Source organism: Solanum dulcamara, chromosome 7 (assembly GCF_947179165.1).
Source record: "Solanum dulcamara chromosome 7, daSolDulc1.2, whole genome shotgun sequence".
Taxonomy (NCBI): Eukaryota; Viridiplantae; Streptophyta; class Magnoliopsida; order Solanales; family Solanaceae; genus Solanum; species Solanum dulcamara.
Genome location: NC_077243.1, coordinates 8,807,290 through 8,824,175, shown reverse-complemented (window position 1 = coordinate 8,824,175; position 16,886 = coordinate 8,807,290). Strand labels below are relative to the sequence as shown.

The window sequence follows — 16,886 nt, the reverse complement described above, 5'->3', positions numbered from 1 at the left end:
AAACCTACGAATCGTTCAACTCATTTCTAATCAGGTGGTTCTTCATCCTAGACACCTTTGTTATGGTACACCAAGTCAATGGAGACTTGTGTCAAGACTCTGTTATGGTCAGGGGGCCTCATTTCGAAAGAGGGTCAAGTTAAACCTACAGGTCAAGAGAAGGACTGACAGACTTTTAGATTGACAAGCTTCTGAATATGAATATGGAGTACACTATACACATAACACCTTAGGCAAATACCACATTGGAATGTGAGAGAAAAGTGAAGGGTTTTACAAGAACATAGCCCAAGAGATGAATCCGTAAAGTTTGTTGGGTCAAAGCAGACAACACGTGTTATGTGCCTTGAGTTGTGATGGGTCGTGAAGAAAAAAGGGAAAATATTGGAGAATACTCCATCAATTATCTTCCATCTCAAACATTTAGCTGAAAGTGTCCAAGTCCTATTGGAATCACAACCACATTTTCTGCACTAAAGCTTGACAAGTCCATCATGACATGCCATCAGTCACTTTCTTCATATGTGAATTGTCAAAAGTTTATTGTTTCAATTGAGCTACCTAATAGTGATGTTAATTTCCAGATATAATTATGTCATTTCTTGTTTACTTGTAAACTTTATCAGCAAGTTATGATCCTCTAATTGATGGAATAGATAGGAAAGTGTAACATCACACTTTCATGCGTAAATGAACATCATTGATTAGGTCATTTTATACATCTAAAGAATTTTTTTATCATACAAGGACTTATTCCATAATGTACAAAGAAACACATGTAAATACTCAAGATCAAATTAAGAAAAGATCACCTCAACTAAACTAACCCCTTTGGCTTTTTCTTTTAACTTGACTATTAGTAGAACAACGAAAACAAAATATCAAAATGGAGGAAACTGGAGTGGTTAAACCTATCGTTGCGCGATATTTTTGTTAAATAGTCTTTGACATGGTCATGTAAAATTGAAAGACTGAAAAAAGTCGTTTATTAGCTTGACTGCTTGACATTGATAATGACCCTAATAAATTTTATTGGGAAGATTACGTCCATGTTCGTTGGTATATTACTTTTCCATAACGTAATTGGAAAACCATACTGTATGTAATTTGATCGTCAACAGTACCTTAGAAAATCTATTTAATTTCATTGACTATACCATAATGATTAAGCCAAAATTTGAAGAGTAACAATCCCATTAGGTAGATAATCACACAGGAGATTACACAATTAATAAGTGGAACGAAACGGTACATGGATTTAGCCTAGTGTTGGGTTGCTCATACTCAAATTAATAAAAGATGCAAGCATACTAATATATATAGTATTTTAGAACTAGATAATTTTACGTTTTCAACTCTAGTCCTAAAAAGCATTCAAGTTAATTCAAGTTTTTTAACGTTGAATTAACGATGGTATTTCATAGTATTGAGTATGATCTAAGATTATTAACCACGCTAACTATCAATACTATCTGTAATATGACATGTATCTCAAATGTTTCCCATTAAACTGTGAGTAGAATACATCAAATTCAAGAAATCTGATCCAGGATGGAAAAACCTCACTCACACCCGGTGTACACACAAATCAATAAATGCAAGACAATTATAAAACTTTATAAGAAAACCATGGTTAAGCGAAATGTATTCTCACTATAATAATCACTCTTATGGTTAAATTGATGGTTTGTTGTAAATACTAGATGCAGATAAGCATTTTACCATCCAGGAGTTATCGACCGCTGCCAATCCTGAGAGATACGGTATAATGGTAATTCAAATATGTTGCCACAAATGAGTACAAAGACATTCTTTCATCAAAGTAACCTCTTCCTCCAGATGCCATTTCTCAAGAAAACAGAACAAGCCTTTATCTTTGCTCATGACTCTAGATACAATAGTATGAGATAGATCACAATTCACTAAAGACTGATTCCATCCTAATCTCTCGCTGATGCTGCTGTGATGGGAACAGTCCTGAGGATTGTGTATTCATATAAGAGCATTTTGTTCAACGGCATATCTCCAGCGCAGCTTCACTAATAGGAATCACACCGGAAGGTGATACAAGTGCATCCACAAGAACGTCATTTGGAGTTAGTGGTATAGTACCCTCATCCACTATCTGCACCGAGTAAGAAAGTGCAACTGCGTCCAAAGTAAAAAGTTACTATAGAAAAGCAAAATTTGTTGCATGTGATCCTGGAAAGAAGCAGACAGACACATACTTTTGAGAGGTTGCTTCCAATTCCGCTTCTCTGCAAGCTCTTGATATCTTGATAAAAAGGTGTCATAGTAACTATTTTTGTCAAACCATGAAAAACAAAGGATCGTCAACAAGAGGACAAAAATGTAAAATGTATTGAAGACTGAGCAGGGAAAACCATGTAACTACTCTTCTTCTTATTTTGTTTTTCCTTTTTTCATTAACAGGTCACTGTTCTCTTCCTTTCTTGTACTTCTTCTCTATCTTATTTTAATCAAAGCTGTTACTTTTGCAGAAGAACAATAAAGAGACAAAGGGATGAAACCTACCCTCCACCGCGGCCCAATCGTCTTCCAGCTTTGTCAAATGCAAGTCCTTCACGGAGAGAGAGAGTATATAATTTCCAAAAGTAATATATTTACCAATTATTTCAAGCTTTGAATCAATACAGAGTTTAACAAGTTAATGACAGACATTAACGTACTTACCAGGTAAAATTAACAAATCAACAGGTTCATTGGCGAACAAGACTGCAACAACAAAAAGTCTTTCAATTACTAGCATTAAGTACACAATCCTGCTTCAATTTTCACCTTAGAAAGAAAAAAATAAATGTATGTACCAACAAAAATGCCAAAGATATAAGCTGTTAATCCAAACATAACCCAGAAAATGTATCCATTACTTGCTCTTTTTCTCGTTTTCCTCCTCCTTGTTTGGATAAGTGGAAAATGTGACACTTCTTTCAACAACAGTAGTACAATACAAGGGTATCAGTTCCAAAGATGGGAAAAGTACTTCTTGTAAACATGAACCTAAAGATATTACGCTCTTTTTCATCTTATAAAATTGAACCTAAAAACCTGCTATGCTCCTTTCCATTTGAATCAGGCATATTATTCTTTGAAACTTCCTCAATCAAAGAAGACAAAATTCTTTAATGCTTTCACCTTTATTATCCTGCTCATGTGTGGCCTATGATAGATAATTGCTCTAGTCGTGCTGAGGCACACCCAAATTGTATATCTAGACTATACATTGAATATGTTTTCCTACGAAAAAATTGTCAGATAACCATGAGTTTGGAGAGTGGAAAGTGTGTTGACAGAGCATATCTTGTTAGCTCTAGAAACTAACTAGTTTGACTGGCATTTAATTGTTAAAAGGAAGGGGCATAGTTTCCCAAGGGAGCCTCTAGCAAGCAGCAACTACTACGTAACTGTAACAACAGAAATGAGAACAGAAAAGAAAAAGATTCTTTTTAAACAAGAAACAGACAACTAAATCTAACATGAGGTGTTCCAGATGATTTATTCAAGATATGCACTTTAGGGAAGTTATTCAAACATAAAGAAAGGATTATCCTAATGTAGTAACTACCATAAGAGGGTTTTCTGAACTGACACAAATTTCCTCATTAAAATACGACTTTTAGACATAAAATGAAATTGATCCTCAATTTAAACTTGTTGAAAGTTAAATCAATTGTAACTTATTGAAAGTTGAAATAAAACTAGTTGATTATGTGTATCAACCTACTATTACTGCAGTCAGAAAAGTTTCAGCAGCGAGAAGAAAAAGTACTATTTACAATTACAAAGGAAAAGTAAATGTACCATCCTCGCGTTCATTCCCATCAGCATCTAATGGAGCTGGTTCCAGAATGTCCATTGAATTTGCAATCAAATCCTCAGTGCTTGAAATGTTAAGCATTCGCATGTTTCTGTTCCTATCCTCCACTCTTGGAACAAAAATCTTCTTTCGCATCTGCAAATCCTAATCTTATTTGATAATGGGAAAAGAGAACAAGAACTAAGGTCTATAACAAGTGAAACACTTAACAATGAAGAGAAAAAAAAACTGACGTTTGTAACAATGCTTCCACCTCGTGCTTAAAAAAGAATAGCCTTTCCAAATAATGGTAGAATTAGCACAAAGCAACTGTCTTTTAATCACCTTAACAGGTATGAACACCGCCTAGTCTTTAAGTAATTAGTTCCTCATTAGTACTTAGTATTAGTAGAGAAGTACTTATGATATCCATTATAGCATACTCCTTATATCGATAAATCAATCAACCACGATGTTAAATAGAATTCCTGGTGGTGGCCTACTTAAAAAGAATACTCCTACCCTTTTCCACCCCCAAAATGCCCTAATTTACCAATGCAATTCTGAAACACACCTCTGAATGGCTTCTGAGAATATGAGATAGAATTCGGGATGTATCTACTTCTCGCAAAGCACTACATCTTATGTAAGCGCACAATCCCTTGCAAGCCTTAAACCACGGGGCTTCCAATACAATCCTTTGTATAGCCTCATCTAACCAGTCGCATAGAAATCAAAGTATCAATACACGTTCAAAAGGAAGACAAATAAATCAATTTCTACAACTACGTGTACTGAAAAGAAGTACCTTCTTGGGATCTAAGGGTCGCATCCATGGATTTGAGATCTCTTTTAACAACCAAACGGAGGGCCTTTTTCTGCTTGAAGATTGTGTCCAAATGAGCAGTGTCGGAAGTGAAGTTTTGTTCTCCGGCGGTGCTCATGGTGGCAGTGGTGGAACACAGTGAGGTTTGACGGCGGAGGATAGCGGAGCGGGTGAGGAAGAAGCGGCAGGTGGACAGTGTCACTGCCCAAGGAATGGTCATTTAATCGCCTGTCGTCCGTTGCACAGATAACCATTGTAGTAATTTAATATTTTAAAATTACGACAAGTTATTGATTAATATGTGTAGTTTATTATAAAACCTATACTAATTTGTAGGCTTAGGTCTTAAAAAATAATTTGAGAAATAAATATTTAATATTAAGAGTAAATAACTAAGTCACACGTAAAAGTAAAAATGTATTTTTTAATATAGTGAACAAGTTAAAGTAAACGAAGGCATTAACAATATATGGCAATTGGCTAGTGTAGTCAAATATTTTTATAATTATAATTCAAATTATTAAATATATTTCTAAAGGGGTGTCAGTTGGATTTTCCAGATCCCCGAAATCAGTAATTTCTTGATCATAACTAACTTAGGCTAAAATTTCATTGAAGAACCTTTTCACATGGTACAACCTCCTCAAGAAATATATTTTTACATTGATTGGCCAATCTTGAAAGGTAAAAACTAATGAGATGACTTTTTATATCGATCGTTCGTGAAATAGCTTAGGATTAATTGGCCACATGTTATGCCATACATTTTTTCCTTTTATAACTATGATGTGGAAGCAAGTTTCCTTGTACTTCTATTAATTCAATAATTTACCTGTGATTTTACGTTATAAATATGGTTTCTGGTTAGTTGTTAAGGTAGAATAAAAGTACATTACGGTAACTAATATTTAGTAGTCAAAATAGAAAAAAATATTTAGAGTTGTTTAAATCAAATCATATTTTTTTTCCTCTTTCGTGTATGACCGTTAGTTTAGTTAATTGATCCGCCAAGCACTTTCCTATTAATTAGTTAAACAAGAAAGAAAATTTTGAAACTTTGGCATTAGGGAAACAAGCTTCTTTCTTCCTTCTTCACAGATACTAGAGGGAAAAATACAGAAGAGGATGATCATGATCTAGGGTTTAATTTAGCCACCAAGATCGTGATCTATCTCATTTCATTCCTTGCCTTTTGATCTTCAATCTTTGTCTTGAATTTTGTTAGGGGTATTTTTATTAGAAAAAAAAATTAAGGTAAAAAAGAATGGCTTCGCGATCTTTCAAGCGTTTGGTTGAACAAAAGCTGGGGAGAGTTGGGGTTTTCTGTGTATATGCTGTTCTTGAATGGGTGATGATCCTCCTCCTTTTCATTGATGGCTTTCTTGCACTTTTCACCAATGAATTTGCCAAGTTCTTTGAATTGAAAGTCCCCTGCTTGCTCTGCACGAGGATCGATCACATTTTCACTAAGAGGAACTCCAGTTTCTATTACAACGAGTCCATCTGTGAGGGTCACAAGAAGGACATCTCTTCCCTCGCGTATTGTCATGTCCACAAGAAGCTTTCTGATATAAGGAACATGTGTGAAGGTTGCCTTCTCTCTTTTGCAACAGAGAAAGAAGCAGATTGTGGTAAGTACAAGTCATTAGTTGGGATTTTGCACAAGGACATTGACTGCTTTGTGGAAGATGATCATAGAATGTCGATAAAACCAGTGAAGAATGAAGATGAGGTTATCAAAACTGGAAGTGTTGTCGTTCAAAACTGTTCTTGTTGTGGGGAGCCTTTGAAATTGAGGACTAAATATGCCAGGAACTCATCGATAAATGGAAATCATTATTCTCAAGCTCCTGCCTCATCTCCTCGATCTTCCTTAACGTGGAAAAATGAGGAATCAGGCAACATGGAATTGCCTCATATCCAGTACACAAAGCTCAAGTTTTCCTCAGATGATGATTCGATTCTTCCAGATGATGAGGGTCACCAGAATGCAGGTATCTATTTGTCTTGACTATTTCTTTGGCTTCATGTTTTCTTCACTGTCTCTGTTGAGGTGAAAAGAAAAAAGAACAAAGAAAGAAAGGGAGAAGCTCTCATCTTAACTCTGCAATTTTACAATTAGAGCTTCACGTCTATCAACTATCAGTGTATAAAACTTAAATCCTCACAATTATCATGATAACTAATAACCGCATTCTCTGATAGCGCACGTACAAGACTGTCATTGTTGAAGGGGATAGTTATAATATTTGGGGGGAAGGAGGGTGAGTTACAATTTTTGCCCTTTATCTGTCTTTGATGCTATGAGTTATGTGGCTCATGATTCACATCTCTTGATATTCTATTCTACTTTAACTCATTCTTTTTTCCAAGATACATTTTGTAACTCCTGATGTTTATATGTTATTTTCACTAATCAACTTTTTCACTAGCTGGTGGATTTAGTCATTCCAAGGAGAAGTTGAAACTGAGGTGAGGTGTTAAGAGTCAACTAATATTTCCAATGTGTAGCAGGTAGAGAGGATATTAAAGCTTCTACTGCCCCGCTGCTACCAGATCCCGAGGACATACATGATGAATCTTGCAAAACCCCAGTTTCTGCAAGAAACAAGTTCTTTGGGATCCCATTGACAGACTCCGCTCAAGCCAGTCCTAAGTGGCCTAATAAGCCCAGAAAATTGGGTGGTGATAAGAGTGAATTCATCTCAGATACTAATGACACGAGTGCAGTAAACGAAGCAGATGATGACATCTTGCATAGCTTGAAGAGGCAGGTTCGTCTGGACAGAAAGTCTCTCATGGAATTATACATGGAATTGGATGAAGAAAGAAGTGCCTCTGCTGTTGCAGCAAACAATGCCATGGCCATGATCACGCGTTTGCAAGCAGAGAAGGCAGCTGTACAAATGGAAGCCTTGCAGTATCAGAGAATGATGGAAGAGCAGGCAGAATATGACCAAGAGGCCTTGCAAGTCATGAAAGACTTGGTTTTGAAGAGAGAGGAAGAGATAAAGGTCTTGGAGGCTGAAATCAATACCTACAGGCAAAGATATGGAGTTATCAAGAAAGCCGGTAGTGAGGTCTGTGAAGTTGATGCAGATGATGATTATCAAGAGTTGAGATCTCAGTCTGCATCATCCTTCGATGAAAGACCCGACTGTGGCAGCCCACGTGAAGTAGATCAGAATGGAGTAAACGAGCTCCATATTGGACATCCTGGGGAATACAGAGATGAAAATGTCGATGACTCAAACCTTGATTTTGAGAACGAGAGATCTTATCTACAGAGTTTGTTAACGAACCTTGAAATGAAGATCAAAATACCTCCTGATGTCGAATCTCATGTGCTAGAATCAAATGTGATTCAAGACAAAGGTACATATGAGTCCTTGTTTCCCTATTTACCAGCCTTTTTTTCTTTTCATTCTTGGTGAAAGTAAGACTACAGATACTAAATGTCATGTCATGTTTTTAGGAAATGACAATAAGGTTATACTTACAAGAGAAGTTTCTCTACTTAGAGAGAGATTGAGAGCTGTTGAAGCAGAAAGTAGCTTCTTGAAACACGCCGCCATGACATTACAGAGGGGTGGAGAAGGAACCAAACTCTTGACTGAGATAGCTCAACATCTGCGGGAGCTTAGATACACAGATACAGCAACAGGAGTTGCAGATGCATGACTTTTGTCCAAAAAGGTGATTCTTCCCTTGTGAGTTCTCTTCTTAGTTGATATCCAGAGGTACTACAATTTCTTTAAAGCGGCGAAATGATAAGAATTAGAAAATTACAGAGTTATGTGTGGTGTAACTTTTCTATAGATGAGTGTTCAAGAGCTACAGAATCATTCATATTTTCCTTTTAGCTAAAATTGAACTCCAAATATAAGTTTGTTGGTCGTGTTTTCAGAAATCAATTTTTGCTTTGTATGTTTCATGTCAATTGTCAGTTCCCTCATCACTGAAAACTTAATGCTCCTACAAGTCTGCAGAACATTGCTAACAATGTTTTGTGGTCGTGCTCTTAAGGGCCTGGTACTACAACTAACTTGAATATTTCATAGGCAACTGAATTTGAGAACATAAGTGTACCCATTCATCATTTCCATTTTGTGTTGCAATTTAACTGCTAATTGCAGCAAGAGTCAGTTATGTAACAAGTGTTTTTTTGCAGTTCTCTTTCTTCTTTTCCTCTCTCCTGTTTTTCTTCCACATTTAGGATGTACAGTCTTGGAAGGAGCCCTGAAGGCTTCAGCTTTGGCATTTCCTCGGACCTTTACTTCTCACTACCTAGAGCCTTGAGATTCTTCAGGTAATATTCTATTGCATGCTAGTAATTCACTGAATCCAACATGGATATTTGACTCGGAATTTGGCATTAGTTGCACCAACCCTAGCACTAGAAATTATTGACCTATGATCCTCCTATTCTAAAGTGTTTTTCTCCCAAAAATATACTACATCTAAGCTTCTGTTGAAAAGGTATATGGCTCAATATGGAAAAATTGATCCACAAGTAGTGATTAATACTGCTTTTTGCAGGTGAAATTGGCTTGGAACCAGGCAACTTTGAAATAATCCAGCAAAAGGCATTAATGTCTCACAGGAAGACTCCATTGAGAAACGAACAACTAGTTTTGTCAAATGTAAATGCATATAGATGGTTATATATTTGTAAGATATCCACCTCCCTTAACCATCTATTTCAGACTACTTGTTTCACCAGATGCTACGACAGGAATTAAATTGACAGCAGTTGTACTTGTACACACATGCTTGTTTAGCAGATAATGTAACTTAGTCGTTCATTAAACGAGCACAGTGGAAGGTGTGAGTGAGCATAAAATGGTTCCTAATCCTCTCATGCATTACTTATCTTTTTTTTCCACTCAGAGACATTTATTTGGTTCCTAAAGCCTCAATTTACTAGAATCCTTTCTTTTTTTTCATTTTCGTTTCCTCTCTTTTATATGAGGGGATGAAATACTCCTTCAAAACATTAGATTCATGCTAACGCCTTGATAAGAGCTGCTATTGCTATAGTTCCAATTTTGGCTTCTGAGCCAAAATCAGACTTTAGACAAGCTTCTCCAACTACTCAAGTCTTTCATCAGAGAAAGCCACAGCAGATGGGGACACAAATCAAAGACAGTGATTGTGCGTCAAACCATCATAAATGGTAGAGCAACCAATGCTAGGATGACCAGAAATTCCAAAATAACAAGATGAGTCCAACAGATTAAATTGTACATACACAGAAGAAAGTTTGCTGCCAACAAGGACACAATGGTCACCCTAAACCCTAAACTCAATTACGTTTTACAAACCAAGTAGCAACCTATAAGGCTGATAGTTCATAAGTTTCTTAAAACTACCTCATAAATAAGGTGATTGTTGAAGAAGGAGATATAACTTAGCATAACCAACCTTCTCAAATGACTTCTACTAAGCTTTACAAGATAGAATGAACTTATCCAGATAGGCGAGCCCAGTTACTGCCTAAGCTGAAGGCAACACATCAGCAGACATGTAAGGTGAGATGCAGCCTTGTACCTAAGCATTAGACAAAGCATTCAGAAAATCTATCAGACAATCGTAGTTCTCATTCTTTCTCTAATGTTATGCACAAGTTGAAAGAGTTACAATTGAAAAGCAAGTCAACAAAATTTGAGAAGTAAAAATGAAAGAGAAGTTATTCTCAGTAACACAGTTCCCCAGAAGTTATCCTCTCCATTTTTTAAATGCTTTCTTCGACATCATTAGCCCCAAGCAAAAAAAACAGATCATGTATGTGTATTACAGGTTCATCAGCAGATGCACTTGCCGTGCAAACTATACACAACCATTCTAGTACTTCCTGAAAATGTAGTTTTTTCTTCTTTTTTTTCTTTTCCTTTTTCTTCTTTACTTCTTTTGTTTTCTGGTAAGACAAAGTTTCAAGCTACGACATGATAGGGATTTGTGGGTATCTCACATGGCGTGAGCCCCTCATCCTTCACCAGTGATAAAGATCGAATCCCATTATGTGATTCCCCCTCTCCCTATTATAAAATGTAAGAGGAAAAAATAGGCCATGATTGTCATTTCTAAATTGGAAAAAGATAGGGATAGCATCATACCAAGAGAACACTAGTTTTTTCTGCAATGCATATAAACAAGCTATCTTTCAAGCTTCTAAATACAGGGGCTACATATAATATACCATAGACAAAAGGATGCAGGATGTGAAACTTCATAATTTTACAGTAAATCATGCCAGAGAGCAAAACAGCATGCAGTGTCACATTTCCATGTTTTCTATTATTTCCTTTATACCTTTTTATTTGAAATGTGTCTTTTACACCCTATATTTCTTGTTTTCTAATCTCTTACTCAACATAAGTCATACAAATAAACAGGTAATGTAGGCAAAGCAAAGAAAAATAGTAAAACAAGGCACATGGGGGAATAGATTGACAATTACCTGCAATAAACAAGTTGGAATTTCGATAAAGCCCTGCAATAGAAGATCCACCTTCTGCAGACTGCTTTTTGGAACAGGGGTAAGTACATAGAGTACATGCTTGAGAGTGTCAATGGCACGCACGATTCCTGAATCAGTTTAAAGCAGGTAAAGAAGCAATGAGAGGAAATTGACATCCAATAACAACATCAAGTTTAAGCTATTAGAAACATAAGGCATTGATTCACAGTAAACAGATATGTCTAGATCTAGGTCTTTGGTGGGCATTGCAAAATTCCTCAAGCTAATTAAGGCAGCAGAGCTAGTAGTATGAATAATGTTCGACGCGGACAATCAGTAATAATAACACAAACTTCTGCATCATCACATACAAGTGACCATATTTAATGTTGCATTAATGGATCCAACAAGCAAGATCATTGTTAAGTGATGCAATAGGGCACCATACATTTTACTGTGTTCATTTTAAAACTAGGACATCCTCACCATGTTCATGCTTCTCGCTCTTGTGATTCTTCAACAACCCTATCTGAAGATAAACATTTACAATTCCACATATATAAACACTGAGACCATTCGCTAAAGAAAGCAACTAATTGTCCATCCAAAAGAAGCAAAACTGACAGTTTCTTTTTAGAGAAGTCAATAAAACTGGCAATATCACAACACAAGTGTGGGAATCTTGTTGCAATAACTTACCCAAGCCCATGCAGTCAGGAAAATTTTCAGAATCAACTGCCAAGCCAACAATAGATGCATTCAAGCTGTAGAAAACCTCACTCTTTGGAACCTGGCATACAGATATAGAACTAATCAGAACATGAGAGGAATATCTAGACGTACTTGTTTGAATAAGAATGGAATAATAGTTAACTAAATGAATCATGAATATATAAGAAAAGGAGGAAGCAATAATAGAAAAAGCCATAGGCCAGAAGACCCAGCATATATGGATGGCAATGCTCTTGGCCACCATCAAAGTAACAAAGCATTGCATCTAGAGAAGGTCATTCACCATTGGTAAACCTACCTCAGAATGAAGATGTTTAATTTTGATACTTGATATAGGAATCTCGTATGGAGGGTGAGCAGCTAATGCTCGAGAGAGTTCCTTGATTGTTGTGATTTTCTTATCACTTGGAAAGCATTGTCTGAAATAGGCCATAACACGTAGATCACGCAAAAGACGTGCATCCTTCTGTACAAGAACCCTGGGAAAACATATCAGAGGACTAAGAAACAAGGGGGATATAAATTGTTGAAGGAGCACAAACAACTCCGCCAATTAAGAATAAATTCTGAAATTTGTTTAAGGAATAAAAGAGCAGCCCGGTGCACTAAAGCTCCCGCTATGCGCAGGGTTCGGGGAAGGGCCCGACCACAAGGGTCTATTGTACGCAGCCTTACCTTGCATTTCTGCCAGAGGCTGTTTCCAAGGCTTGAACCCGTGACCTCCTGGTCACATGGCATCAAATTTGTTTAAGGAATATGAACTGAAATGTGGTGTGTGTAGCCTGTAAGTGTTTTTCTTTACTCTCCCTCTTCTTTGTCTCTCTCTGTCATTTTAAGGGATAAAATATAGAGATATTAATGTACTGGGAAAAGCATCTTTCTCAAGAGAATTATTTTCTACTTACAAGAAAGCAAACTTCAATTGTCTGATATAAAAACTAAAAAGAGGGAAAAGATAAACTCATACGATCTGTTAAAAGAGTCCTGACGAGCAGAGTTGACCTCAACTAGAGTTGCAACAGCACCATTACCATCATCCAACCAAAATGCACCAGCCGGAAGATTCTTGCTCACAGCTGATATGCAGATCTTAACAACATGGGTAGGGGAGATGTATTTGATAATATCCACAAGAATGTCATAGCCAATACCTATAAGACAAGGAAAGCAGAATCAGACTTGATCATGAAAATTGTGACCAGATCAATGAAGAAACGGACCACACTAGCCTAAATTAAATTGAAAGCAAGTAAATAAATATAGAAGCTTGCCTTTGACCCAGCCCGTTGTGTTAATGACAAGGGGCACCCCAGCATTTCCAGGACTTCCGCCATTGCTCAACAGGTACGTTCTCCGGTAGTGATCATACAAGGCAAAAATATAAGCCAAATATGTTTTGGGATCCCTTTTTGAGGATATGTCACCAAAAAAGAAGCATCTGAAAGAAAAAAATTGTAGTCAAAATCAACTTCAAGCAAATTTCAGCCTTGCTAACAAGAGAAATTTCTTTCACTCAAGTGTCATAAATTTTAACTATACAGCTTATGCACAACTTAGCTTACAGAACTCCCCAAAGGCAAAAGGAAGTAGCTTTTCCAGTTTCATGCAACAAACTAATAAGGCATCTCTCTCTTAAAGCAAGACGTAGATAATATCCAATGTGCATGATGGACACTCTTTAATTTCTAAAATGTCAAAGTTCTCTGCTAAACAAAAAATCTACAACCAAACTGCACAGATCAGCTTAAATAACACTAAACCTATGGCACACGATCTCAAATGATAAGTATGTTTGCTACTGGAGTCCAGATGGCCATTCTCCATCAAATTTGCCCTCTTTACAGGGACAAAGATGGTGAGAGTGGAAAGGGGAAGAAGGGTTTTAAACTCTTCCAAGAACAGAGACCGAAAAGAGTCCTTTTGCTAGTTAAACAAGTAATAACAGAAGAAAATAAATGGCACAAAAATTTGCTTTTCCAAGACATGGGCTCAGCAATTATACCTCTCAGGAGTTTTTAGGCATGGAATTGACAGATCTGATGCGGAAAGACAAGAAAAGAGATGACAGTCAATAAACACAGCACTAGAGAAGCTCAAACACAAACATCTAATAGTTCAACAATGATTGGTGTACCTGAAGTTATTTTGTCGATTGTAGTAAGCGATAACAAACCAGGTGGAGTAAACTCTGTCTGCCCGACATCTGTATCCAAATAAGCGACTTTCTTGTATCTGAAAGCCAAAGACAGTTAATCATCTGAACTTGTACTTCTGTAATCGAAGTCATCAAAACCTACTATGATCAGGTTATACTTATCCAATTCAGACAAAAAGTACACAGCCTCTCACGAACAGCCAACAGTAATGACAGAAAAATGTGATCATCCACAAGTATCAATATACAGAGAAGAGTGGTTGTTACTCCTTATTCAATTCATACAAAAGGGCATAGAGCCTCTCAAGGACAATCAATGTGCAGTAAAAAATTCATAATGCCGAAGTCATTTGCTTCATCCTATTGGTGCATCCCATCCGAAATAAGTATCTTCCAATTAGATTTAAAATTTCCAATGAATCCTTAGTTGTCTTTTTCTATTAGCCTATCACTCTTCCTAAATTAGACATGCTTAATATAGAACATAACGTGCAATCCTTGAATTTAATGCCCAGAAGGATTCTCTTCTTTATTCTAGACCACGAGAGTTATTTCGTCTGATCTCCATCATTTTACAAGTAATAGGTATATACCCAAATTTCGTTCTTTCATTAGCAATTGACAAGGTCGAAGTTTTTAATAATTTTCCATATATATTTTGGATGACTAAATATAAGAAAAAATTGTGGTTAACATAAGTACCAATGAAAATGGCTTAGGAAGGAAAACGAGCGAAAATGAAAATAACAGGAAATGACATTGTTCAAATCTTGTTTTTCATTCAGCTATCTTCCGTTTTCAAATTGAACTAAACTTGCATTTTAAACCATCAACAACATTCTAAGGTAACAATGAAATAAGAAGGCAGAATCTTTTATACACTTATTTTTGAAGGAAAAAAAAAACTAAGGAAACAAGAAAGCAGAAAATTGGGACTGTTGTTCAAAAGAAGGAACAATTTCAACAACTAAGTACATTCTCAAACTTCAAACTTGCAAACAAAATCATAAGCAATGATCCATTAAGTCAAGATACAATACATAACACGAATTCATCAAACATACAGATACAGTAATATTTTGACACCATTCTCATACTCTAAGAAAATTCAGGTTGTTAGCTAAAATGTTAACTTTACTAGTTGACTGCCATATGTTTGATAAAATGCATACCTATGAAGAAGAACATTGACGAGGAGACGAGAGAAAGTGGTCTTGCCGCTATTTTTGGGACCGCAGACAAACGCAGCCGGCGGCGGCGAAGTGTTAGAATCATAAGCTATTGTGTCGGCAGCATTGGACCACTCCTCCGGGATGACTATGTTAGCCGATTGGAACTTGTCGTCGACATAGGACGCCATGTTTTCCCTCTCTCTGTTAAAAGTGTGTAGGCGTGTTTATGCCTTGTGCTGTTTTTTTTCAGTAAAAAGTGGAATACACAAAAGGCACGTTCTTCGTGTGATGTATCGGGTCGGGTATTAACCCGGAAGTAAATGATATTTTTTTTTTCCTAATATTTTTTCCTTCTTTTGTACTCTTTTGAAAAGTTCCAACATTTTTTGTTTTTAGAAATAGACCGAATATATCGATATATTCAACAGCCTTTTAAACTTGACAAATATATTTTATTTAGATCATGAATTTATAATTTGTTCTAATAAAACACTTGAACATAATAAAATGTTCTTATTAAACGCTTTCAATTGAAATTTATTAAAGAAAATATCTATTTACATTAATAAGTTATTAATTATTTAAAATATATTATATTTATTTCTTTTTATGTATATATATTATAAATTTCAGGTTTAAAATTTTATGACTTATTGAGATGCATGTATATAAATTAGGCTACTAGCAACTTCTAAGTTTTGATGATTAAATATTAATGATTTAAAATAACTAATTAGCACTTATCTCAAAATCGAGTCCACTCTTACCTTCCTAACATCTAAGTCAATGTTTGGTCATAAATTTAGTTGAAATTTTAAAAACAAATTTATGAAGTTTCTTAATAATTTTTGAAAAATAATTAATGATGTGTTTGACATATTTTTAGTTGGAATAAAGAGTAAATTTTAGGAATTGAAAATTTTTTTGAAGACAAATATTCAAAAATCAACCAAATTTCTTGAGCAATAAATATGTTTTATTTCTTTTTCTTTTTTTTGAAAAATTACTCTCAAATGCCAAACGAGAGTTTAAAGTAAGTATGTTGGTATAAGCGCTGCAAGTAGAATTTGTACAAGAATTTTTTTTTCCTGGGTCAAATTGTACAAGAAAGTTTGATTGCACGTGAAGTTATTTATTACTACTCATTAGTAAAAAAAACTACAGAAGCATAAAATATGCAGGTAAAACTTCTGACTCATTAACACAAGTTGGGAAAAAAATCATTAACATCGTACTAGCTAGTCGGAGAAGGGTCAAATATGCTTTTGTACTATTAGAAATAATTTAAATATATATATTTCGTTATATATTTGTTCTAAATATACTTCTCTCATTATATTTTTGGGTCAAATATACCCTTTTTATTATATTTTGGTATAAAATTATCCAATTTGAGCTCTGAAAATTAAAAAAAGTATAAAATTATCCAATTTGAGCTCTGAAAATTAAAAAAAAAATTGACAGCAGCACAAGCTTTCCCCTTTAACTGGCCTTACATTGGAAAGATCTTGACTTTTTCTGTCCAATACAGCCAAGACGGGGATCTAGAGATCAAATATTGTTCTAAAATCCTCATTTTCATATAGTCAGTGCAATTTTGTTCTTAGGCTCTTGATTTAAGCTTTCTGAGGTTTTTGGAGTTGGGTTTGATTTCTTTCTTGCGTATTGGTGATACTTGTGATACTTGGGCTGCAACCAATAATTCCTGCAATTTCTGGGAGGGT

General features: G+C 35.6%; 3 protein-coding genes across 6 annotated transcripts; 1 reads left to right on the top strand and 2 right to left on the bottom strand.

Annotated features, from left to right (window-relative positions):
• Nucleotides 1-1,592: 1,592 nt before the first annotated feature.
• On the bottom strand, nucleotides 1,593-4,909 carry LOC129896436 (5-formyltetrahydrofolate cyclo-ligase, mitochondrial). Of its 2 annotated transcripts, none has more exons than XM_055972337.1 (7): nucleotides 4,626-4,909; nucleotides 4,392-4,531; nucleotides 3,823-3,982; nucleotides 2,695-2,736; nucleotides 2,536-2,581; nucleotides 2,229-2,299; nucleotides 1,593-2,148 (listed from the first exon to the last, which is right to left on the bottom strand). In XM_055972337.1, the coding sequence occupies exons 1-7, from the start codon at nucleotides 4,861-4,863 to the stop codon at nucleotides 2,012-2,014; spliced, it is 834 nt and encodes a 277-aa protein (XP_055828312.1). In that variant the 5' UTR covers nucleotides 4,864-4,909; the 3' UTR covers nucleotides 1,593-2,011. The 2 variants fall into 2 exon arrangements, with proteins under 2 accessions (XP_055828312.1, XP_055828313.1); XM_055972338.1 differs by having other exon boundaries at nucleotides 3,823-3,973; nucleotides 4,626-4,908.
• Nucleotides 4,910-5,654: 745 nt separating this feature from the next.
• LOC129895632 (probable myosin-binding protein 5) lies at nucleotides 5,655-9,653 on the top strand. 3 transcript variants are annotated; one of them, XM_055971366.1, is made up of 5 exons: nucleotides 5,655-6,637; nucleotides 7,158-8,018; nucleotides 8,119-8,339; nucleotides 8,815-8,952; nucleotides 9,183-9,653. In XM_055971366.1, exons 1-3 carry the CDS (start codon nucleotides 5,908-5,910, stop codon nucleotides 8,322-8,324), a joined length of 1,797 nt encoding a protein of 598 aa, XP_055827341.1. In that variant the 5' UTR covers nucleotides 5,655-5,907; the 3' UTR covers nucleotides 8,325-8,339; nucleotides 8,815-8,952; nucleotides 9,183-9,653. The 3 variants fall into 3 exon arrangements, with proteins under 3 accessions (XP_055827341.1, XP_055827339.1, XP_055827340.1); XM_055971364.1 differs by having other exon boundaries at nucleotides 5,656-6,637; nucleotides 7,155-8,018; XM_055971365.1 differs by lacking the exons at nucleotides 8,815-8,952; nucleotides 9,183-9,653 and having other exon boundaries at nucleotides 5,656-6,637; nucleotides 7,155-8,018; nucleotides 8,119-8,803.
• Nucleotides 9,654-9,850: 197 nt separating this feature from the next.
• Nucleotides 9,851-15,507, bottom strand: LOC129895633 (polynucleotide 5'-hydroxyl-kinase NOL9). Its single transcript, XM_055971367.1, has 9 exons — nucleotides 15,163-15,507; nucleotides 13,970-14,067; nucleotides 13,838-13,871; nucleotides 13,107-13,273; nucleotides 12,803-12,986; nucleotides 12,134-12,314; nucleotides 11,803-11,893; nucleotides 11,104-11,231; nucleotides 9,851-10,193 (listed from the first exon to the last, which is right to left on the bottom strand). Exons 1-9 carry the CDS (start codon nucleotides 15,348-15,350, stop codon nucleotides 10,140-10,142), a joined length of 1,125 nt encoding a protein of 374 aa, XP_055827342.1. The 5' UTR covers nucleotides 15,351-15,507; the 3' UTR covers nucleotides 9,851-10,139.
• Nucleotides 15,508-16,886: the final 1,379 nt, after the last annotated feature.